The sequence below is a fragment of the Nicotiana attenuata genome, unplaced genomic scaffold (genome assembly GCF_001879085.1).
Source record: "Nicotiana attenuata strain UT unplaced genomic scaffold, NIATTr2, whole genome shotgun sequence".
Taxonomy (NCBI): domain Eukaryota; kingdom Viridiplantae; phylum Streptophyta; class Magnoliopsida; order Solanales; family Solanaceae; genus Nicotiana; species Nicotiana attenuata.
The window spans coordinates 163,373-173,172 of NW_017672157.1; the positions used below are offsets into that span (position 1 = coordinate 163,373).

The following is a 9,800-nucleotide window of genomic DNA, read 5'->3' on the forward strand; positions in this document are numbered from 1 at the left end:
AGCTTTTCCCTTTGATGTAAGTTCAGTAAATTAGTGCATAGAATCCCCTTTCAGTCTCAAAATCTCTATTAGCAAGATGATTTGCCAAAGCATTTCCTTCACGGAAAGTATAAAATATTGGACTTCACATTGTCACGTCTTTTATCAAACTGAGCAAAAATTATCGTTTTAATTAAGTTTGTGAATTGTTTTACTCCATCGGAATTTTTAAAAATTAATGAAAGCTAAGCTCAAACAAAACCCAGGAAATTTTTCTGCCAACATAAACCTCGCCGATTCAAAGGTTTCTATCAACAAAAAAAAAGCTCTTCATTGACAACCTTCCGTGGCAACTTTGAACGAAGGGATTCATTTGGCAATTTCTAAAGGGTGAACAGTTCTTTATCCACCATGATTAAGGTAGAGAATGATATAAGTAATTGAAGTTTCTTACTAATGGTGAAACGATAAATAAATGTACTTCAGAAGTCAATAAGGATATGATGCGAGGCTTCTCAAATTTTCATTAGGAGTCCTCTAGAAAGGTGAGAGTTTAGAACAGGATTCTAGGATGGGTCGGGTGGGTTTTGGGCAAATTAATCGGGTGTTTTAACTCTCCACATGTCTATTTTAGGGTTGGGTCTGGATCCTTTGACGGATGAAGGGTATTTTTGTTCAAAAGTATAACGGTAGGGGTATATATAGTCGAATAGTTTAACAGAGGAAAATATAAACAATATTTGAAAATAGAGGGGTATATATGACCCTTGTCTGTTGTTGAAAATATGAAAACTAGTACATCATATGGATTCGGATGTTGAAAATTACAGCATAATGATGCTAATGGCGAAGGTGGCAATGACGGATGCAATGATAATTTCAGTTGGAATTGTGGAATTGAAGGTAAAGATGAGGTTGAACCCACTTATTTATTCTTTCCATTCTTCCTGTTTTGTTTGTGTAAACTAAGAGCCTCTTTGGAAAGCCACAAGGGAATTGGATTTGAGTGTAATTGGGTGTAATTACACAGTTTGACCTGCTTGTTTGGCCTAGTAAATACTTGGTTAGTAAGAAATTTGGTGTAACTGAGAGGGAGTGATTACACACTCCAACTCTCAAGGAGGGGTAAAGAATTGGGTGTAACTTTTCCCCTTCTTTTCAAGGTTTCAAACTCTTCCCCTTCTTTTCAAATATTTTTTCTTAAAACTCATACCTCTTTCACTTTTAACTGTCCTCCACCCTTCACTGCATTTTTCTCATTCAGAAACTTTGTTCTAATTAGCAAAATTGACCAGTCCTGTCTCTGGCCCCATGCTCGTGGCACTTTCATTATAGCGACTCAGGTTATTGAAAGTGGTTAAATAGCTACTCTGACTAGTATTATTGATATACATTATTTTGTTAAATAATAACTGCTTAGTATGTATTATATTATCTTAGAGTATCATTAGTTATATTAATTGATATGGTTTTGCAAAATATGATAATTTTTTTTACAGTAGACATCCTTATCCAAAATTAGGACCTTTTATTTACCGAACAAAACCAGTTCTTGCATTATTACTCCTTTCACAAAAATTTATCATCTACTTATTCTCACTGCATGTGGTTGTTAAAAGATCTACTTAGTACTTTAATATAAATTATCTCTCTTCCTAAAAAAAAAAAGTAAAAGACTATCATCTCTCATATTCCCTATTTTTAATACCACATATAATAAATTAATATTAGATATTCCTTATTAATATATATGCTTTTCACACAATAAAACTTATCCACATGTTAATTTGAAAAAAGAATTAATTAACTTTTTAATTACACTTGTCCAACAAAACATGACAATGAGAATTACACTGTAATTACGTTCTAACAAGCAAACAAGTCATTGTAATTACTATACTGTGTAATTACCACACTATGCAATTACTACCCTAGTAATTATATAGCTTGGTAATTACATATGGCTTTTCAAATAGACCCTAAAACTTCTTGTCTTTTCACATTTATATTATCATATCAGACTACTCCCTCCGTCCCAAAAAAGATGATACTTTTTGATTTCGAGAGTCAAACTTCTTAACTTTGACCATGAATTAGGATGTAGAATCTTCGATTTTTTAAAAATAAGATCTATATATATATTTGAAAACTACATAAAAAGTACTATAAGTCACAATAATTAACAATTCAAAATATTTAAAAGGTATATGAAAAAATCGTGGTCAAAGAACAACTCATTTGAATCTCTAAATCCAAAAAGTATCATACTTTTTTGGACGGATGGAGCATTATTATCTTTTATCTTGTTTGGTGCAATCACAAAAATATGACCATGCGTTAAACTTTTATTCTTTCTTAAGGAATCATATATTCTGCTCGAGTCCAAGATTTTAGCAATATTTTTCTTCCAATGATGGATGCTGAAAATGTAAAGTTTATTCCGTCCTCAAGCTATTACGCCCTACATGTTTTGTTTTTCTAAATTTTATTTTGCACATTGTCATTATTAATTATGTTATTAAATTTTATTTGGAATCTTAGACTTGTGGGCTATTGCATATTAAATAATACTCCCTCCGTCTCAATTTATGTAGCGGTGTTTTACATGGCCCTTGATAAGAATGTGTGAAGGTCGAGTATTAGGGTGGGAGGGTAGTAGGTAACCCGAGCGTCTTCCTTCCTATACCGGTAGTACTAGTATGTATTCCCGTATTTTCGTATTCTTAGATTTTTATTACTCCCTCTGTTTCAATTTAAATGACACACTTTCCTTATTAGTTCGTTCCAAAAAGAGTGACACATTTCTTTAATTGGAAATAACTTTAAACTCTTCATTTTACCAATTTTACCCTTAATGAGAAGCTTTTTTAAGTACACAAATGTCATGACCCCACAAAGCTTTTACCCCTTAAGCTTTTAAGACCACAAGTTTCAAAAGTCCTCTTTCTTCTTAAACTCCGTGCCGAGTCAAACTACCTCATTTAAATTGAAACGGAGGGAGTACTACTTGATGTTTCTTTCGCTTCGGTCATCCTATTACTTTGTTGGTCTACTACTTCTTCTATAACTTCTATGTTATCGTATTTCTTTTCATTATTTTGATACCGGTGCTTTCTTAGAGCCGAGGGTCAATTGGAAACAGCCTCTCTATCCCACAAAGGTAGGGGTAAGGTCTGTGTATACACTACTCTCCTCGACCCCACTTTGTGGGATTACACTGGGTATGTTATTGTTGTTGTTGTTTGACTGGGCATAAAGTTTAAGAAAGAAATAAAGACTTTTAAAACTTGTGATCTAAAATAATTCATAGATATTTGTGTGGCTAAAAATTATCTCATTACGAGTAAATGAACATTTTAAAGTTAAATTGTTACTAAATACAAAAAGATGTCATTCTTTTTGGGACTGACTAAAAAGAAAAATGTGTCACATAAATTGGGATAGAGGGAGTAATAAAGGTCTGCGGAGTTGTCTGTATTTTGGAAACTAATCCAAATTACATTGCAATGAGATATCATTTGTTGTATCTTGGCTTCCACTTTTTCTTTCTTCTATCGGTTCAAGTTAGAAAAAAGACAATGGATTATTATGTTGTAGCCAGCAGCGATGTGGCAAAAAAGAAGTGAGAGCATGAATATGACGTTTTTGCTCACACTAGTAAAATGATGAGTTTTAAATCTACAAAATGGTTATCCCTGTCCTCCAAGAATGAAGTGAATACTGTATCTAAGGCAGATGCTTGTGAGAACAACCTAGCTTGATACAGCAGCCAAAAAGAGAGTGTCGGCTCAAAAAATAGAATGGTATAATATGATGAAGTGAAGAATTCAATCCTTAAAAATAGATAATGATGCCTTGACAGCGAAGCATACTAATTTTTGGCTTTAGTAAAACTACCTATGTCCACTTGTATACTGAGCCATTACTTGCCTTTGATATTTATTTGTGTAGTGTATTCCTTTTAGGATTTACTTGACTGTTATTGTCTTCAGACTTCATTGACAGACTCATATCCAGGTAGCCATTGACTTTATTCCTCCTACCCCCCCCCCCCCCCTCCCCCTTTTTACGACTGGGTATTATTGGTGGACAGTATGTACTAGATTTCTGAAACTGAGGCAAGGACAAGATTTAATCTTATTGCAACTTACACCTACTAATTGGAACAGTTCCCAAACGGAGATTTCTTTCATAATTGATGTTATTGTTTCAAATCCTATCACAAAGGCTGTCATCTTGTTGTATCGTCTTCCAGGTGAAACTTCAGATCCTAATATTTGCGCATTGCGTTCGCGGCAAATGAAAAATTTTCATTTGGCACTGATGATTTCACAGGTGTGTGATGCTCATCTGCTCAGTTAACAGCATGTGCATTTCTTTTCTTGCAGATATTGTGAATGAGTCAGTAGCTATCCATTGGTTCCACAATTTCTTTTTCCAAGAGTTGATGTTAAATGGAGAAATAAGGATTCATATAGCCGAACCCCAACTTGTTTTTTTTTTTTTTTTTTTGTGTGTGTGTGTGTGTTTATTGAGCTTATTTGTTACAGAATTTGTCCTACATTGTTCAACAAGAAATAAAACACTGCCATATAATTTTAGGGCCACACTTTTGACATAGTGCGATAGCAAATGTCATGTTTCGATGTTTGTTTCGGGCTAGTTTCGGTTGAAGTATTGGTTTCTCAAACCCTCATAAAAAGGGTTATTTTGACATACTATGATTCCAAATCTAATATTTCAATTTACTTTATTGCTGTTCTGATTTTGGTTGCATTTTTTGTTTTTGAGCCTTCGGAGATTGTATAGGGCGTTTTAAATTCCTTAATGTATTACCTACTCTTACCTTTCCTTGATTATTCCCTAGCTTCAGTAGTTTTCTTGTTAATAGTGTTATATATGTATTAGATATCCTAACCTTATTATGTTTTTGCAAGTTTACCTTTCTTTCTAAATTCTTGTACTTGCTATAAAGGGAACACCAATGATGCTAATGGGGGATGAATATGGGCATACCCGCCGTGGAAATAATAACAGTTATGGACATGATACAGCTATCAACAATTTCCAGTGGGGTCAAGTATGATGTTATGTTATCTCCATCGCTGTTACTTCTTTCCTGTTATTGCAAGTAATAACTTATTTCCTTTGTTGAATGTAACCCAATGAACTTTGTCAATCCAGTTGGAAGCAAAGAAGAATGATCACTTCAGGTTCTTCTCCAAGATGATAAAGTTTCGACAGTCACACAGTATTTTTAAAAAAGAAAATTTCCTTGACAAGGTAATAATGTTGTCTACCTGGTGTCTGATTTAACTTTAATGGCAATTGTATTACTGAGAGAGAATTAATTTGTAAAATTAATTGTATGTGTAATTTCATTTGTGGCAATATTCTTTGTTTTTAAGTATGAATACAACAGAAAAAGCTAATGAAAGAGTGCCTGTGAAGTAATGATCACGAGTATGTGATAAAAATGATACAAATGTATTTAGACCTTCTGATTTGTGGTTGGAGTTGGTGGGACTTAACCTGAGGGTACTGAAACTAAGCTAAAGGTCAGTCTTTTTGGGGTCCTCTCTGACGAACATACTTACATGGTGTTTCCTCACATGACATACAGTTAGTTTAGGTTATCGCATCTATGATCCACAAGTCCTTTTATAGGCTGTTTCCTTTTCACATGTTCGGAAGAATTAATCAATGTTGGACCCCTCAAGTACTGATGGTTCTCTTCAAGGTGTTTGAGATATTTCTAGCTATTTGAATTTTTTGGTGCCTGTTATCATTCTTTTTTCCCCCGGGTGAAATAATGAAATTAGCTTGAATATCACTAAATAAAGATAGGTGCAGTTCCATTGTAGTACATAATGTTTTCTGAAATTAACTCTTGAGTGTTGCCGTCTCAATTCGACTATTCTGATGGCTAAGCAAAAATTCCTTTGCAGAACGAGATTACCTGGCTTGAGGACAACTGGTACAATGAAGAGAGTAGATTCCTTGCATTTACGTAAGAAACTAATCCCTATTGACAAACTGACAATAATCTCCATATTTAGATGATGGATAGGCTCAAATATAGTTTTTATTTAAAATGTAGATTGTTCCGTTGTTTTTTCTCATGCTTTGAGATCTTCTCAGTAAGACAATTGGCTTGTAGCCAATCACCTCTCTATTTCTGCATTTTGAATTCACTCACACGCTGATGATGTATGATAATGATGTCCAGTCCTTTTTAAACTGCTTTCATGAACTCTGTTTCTTTAGCACTGATTTTTCTCTAGTTTTTCTTCTGTCTCTCAGTTTTCTCTTGCAGCTGATTTCAGTTTTTCAACCAGCATTTACTCTGACAATATCAAAAATTTATGATCTATTGTTTTCGCACAACTGAATTGCCATTATGTGTTCTCTTTGTACAATGTAGGCTCCACGATGGGAATGGAGGAGATATTTACTTAGCATTTAATGCGCACCACTTTTCTGTCAAAGCAGCAATACCTTCTCCACCACGAAATAGGTGCTGGCACCGTGTGGTAAGCTATTCCTGTTAGTTAAGGAACGCTTTTTGCATATACATCCAAAACGAAATACGAGACAGCCTCTGAATTCTGCTACTGCTCTATATTTGTTTATTCTTTTGGAATATAGAATTTTACCTTCCAATTTGCAATTTATGGGTCCAAGCTGGCAAGTGTTGTATTACTTCCCCATTTTCCTATCCCATTTCCCATTGAACGCTTTCTTTTGTCTGAATTGAAGTTTAACATCTTGCTCTTTCCGGAATGTAAACAATCAAGGTAGATGAATTGCCTATCTCGACCTTACCCTTATCCATCATATTCGTGCTACTGAATTGGATATAGTTGTATCCTTAGTTTGTAATTAGAGTAGTGGAGTATGGATACACGGATTTCCTTTTTTATGTAACTTTAAGTGGAATTTCATTTAAAAAGGGGGAAATTGAAAGTAGAACATACTAACTATTCTCTAATTTATAAAAAGTGTTGGGTGTGCGAACAAAGTCCGACATTGGTAGCTGAAAAGATTGGAAACCTACATATAAGGTGTAAGAATCTTTTAATTGTGTGAGGCCTTTTGGAGAAAACCGTGTGAGCTTTGACCCAACAATTGGTATCAGAGTCCCGGTTCGGCGGGACCAGTATGCCGGTGGCAGAGTAATCGTGTGGGGCTTGATTTACTTCCCCTTACGAGCTTAGAGAAACACACAGACAAGAAGAAGCTAAGTGTGGGCTTCGATTGCCATAAACACTCTAATAATGTGGGTAACACATAATGAATCTTGGAAATTGACGGATCATGGCCACATGGAACTTAGTTTGAGGGAGAGATTGTTGGGTGTGCAAGCAAAGTCCTACATTAGTAGTTGAAAAGATTGGTAACCTATATATAAAAGGTGTAGGGGAGTCTTTTGGGGAAAACCGCGCGGGCTTGACCCAAGGCGGATAGTATCACGCCATATTAAAGTATCTTTGGGCTGGTTAGCCCAACATAATGATTTTAATCCATATTTTTCAGCATTACAATCTCATTGAAGCCTGTCAAAGGAATATAAGAAGCTACTTGGTATAGAAGAAAACACAAACACTGTACGGCATACAGTCATATACAGTGTTATATATGACATACACTTTATAGCATGTGAAATAATAGCAGTCATATACGTAGCATGGCTGCAGTACCAGTATGATGTTGAATACGGATACAATACTATGTTGGATAGGGATACAATACCAGTGGTTATGCTAATATGAGATAATGCCTTGCAGTTTCGTTAAAATGATATGAAGATATGAAAATTAGGGGAAAAGCTACCATTTGGTTACTACATTATAGTATTGCTTGTGTTAGTCGTGTCATCAGAAGAATACAAGTAGCAATCGTTGTTATAATAAATAAAGGGCTTATCCCATTCACGAAGTGTTCCCAAACTAGTGCTGGGTTAGAGGGCACTGGCGAATATACAATGTCGCCTTCCCCTTGCATTATTATACTAAATAAATAAAAATACTAACCATTTTATTTTGTTATCTGAAGAATACAGCAAGAAACAATCACAACTATAACAAATAAAGGGCTTACTGGCTCACGGAGTGTTTCCAAACTTGTGCTACAGTACAGGACGTGGGCATAACGCGACGCCTGATTCACTATAATATATAAATAAATAAATGAGTAAACTTACCATCTTATTCTTTTTCCTCCCTAAAATTTTCAGACTCCTGTCAATCATACAAAGATCGTGTTCCTTTTTTCTGAAAACTTATTTTGACACTACCATATCCTTTTCAGAATATGCACGCTAAAATACAGGATATTTCACTTCAGAAGATATAAAAGCATGAAAAGGAAAATATGCAGTAGATACTGCATAGGCGTATTTTACCTTGGATGAATTGGAAACTAATAAACGATCTATGACATGATATCCTTTCTTCGTAAAGTTTCATTCTGCCGAATCTGCGAAACAACAGCCATTTGGACCTATCTCCAGACAATCTTCCATTTATTTTACATTATTTTGTTCGCTCTGTTGTAAGTTCCAATTTTTTATGAGAAGGAAGGTTGATTTGCATGTCTGTTCAATCTAGCTAGTATTTGTTTTGGTGGTGGTGTCTAGATTTTTACTTTCTCAAGTAGCCCGGAAACTAAAGGTGTTACCTCTTCAAATTTCGTACAAACTGATAATGTTTTAAGTGCAGGTGGACACTAATCTGAAATCCCCTGATGATTTTGTTACTGAAGGCATTGCTGGTATCGGTGGAACTTATAATGTTGCACCATATTCTGCTATTCTTCTGGAAGCAAAGCAATAATTATTAGATTATGCTGCTTAAGATACCCTGCCTGGGTTATCACCTTCTTGATTGGGTGGTTAAATTGGAATTCAAGCGCTAATATAAGCATACAGTTAGCCTATAGATGTAATCTGTTAGAAGCAGAAATTCATGAAGAAAGTTGCGATAAGCGACCAGTTTGTTCAGGCTGTTATTAACATGTATAAACAACCCGCAGTAACCAGATAAATGGGGACCATTTGTCCAGGTTGTTAGAGACGGATCTTGGTTATGAGGAATGCGCAGGACGTAACATATTAAGGCAGGCTGTTGTGTTGGTTTGCAGAATCAACATATTCATCTGCTGGCACATGCTTTGGCCATCCTTATCTCTGAGAAGTGGTAACATACTGGTGGGTCGCAAGGAATTTTTAAATAGGCAAAGGTTCTGTAAAGTGCCTTCATCATGTTTTCTCTTCAAAGGAGACAAATTTCTATGTAAATGTTTCCTTATAAAGTTCATTTCTATTAACCCAGCAAGCTTATTCCAGAGAGGATGATAAAAAGAGAATTTGGGATATGCATCCTTTTCTCCCTTCCCATTTCATTATTTTTATGTATCAGGAATACTTAGTCTAAAGCCTTATCTAAAACTCTGGAAATAAGGTAAAAGTTGACATTACAGTTTGTTTCACGTTACCAGAGTGCAGCTTCTAGGGGTGTTCAAAGAAAATTGAAAAATATAAAGCTTCAATCTTTTATCAAATCCTCAGAAGTCACAAAAATTAATTTTGGTGCACATGGTCAAGACTCGAGTCAAAGAGTAGATTTTGACTACCTATATCCTCAGAGTCTAAATATGTGATTAGATTTCAAAATCAAGTTTAAATCGACCATCAAATCTCCAAAATTCGACTTCTTAAGTTGTACACAAACTCCAATTTTCACGTTGGAATTTCAAGTTTTAGGTGTCGAATTTAATAGGGAATCAAGATATCAAGCCGTATCTAAGTGAATACCTTACAT

At 34.9% G+C, this 9,800-nt stretch overlaps 1 protein-coding gene across 2 annotated transcripts in view; it reads left to right on the forward strand.

Moving 5' to 3' along the window:
* LOC109212100 (isoamylase 3, chloroplastic) overlaps positions 1–9,379 on the forward strand; it is a 36,723-nt gene extending 27,344 nt beyond the window's left edge. For both annotated transcript variants that reach the window (XM_019375708.1, XM_019375711.1), the window contains 7 exons: positions 810–882; positions 4,235–4,314; positions 4,955–5,059; positions 5,164–5,262; positions 5,928–5,989; positions 6,404–6,512; positions 8,700–9,379. In XM_019375708.1, the coding sequence (XP_019231253.1) occupies positions 810–882; positions 4,235–4,314; positions 4,955–5,059; positions 5,164–5,262; positions 5,928–5,989; positions 6,404–6,512; positions 8,700–8,813 (642 nt within the window). In that variant the 3' untranslated portion in view covers positions 8,814–9,379. The remainder of the gene's footprint in view (positions 1–809; positions 883–4,234; positions 4,315–4,954; positions 5,060–5,163; positions 5,263–5,927; positions 5,990–6,403; positions 6,513–8,699) is intronic.
* The last annotated feature ends 421 nt before the right edge of the window (positions 9,380–9,800 follow it).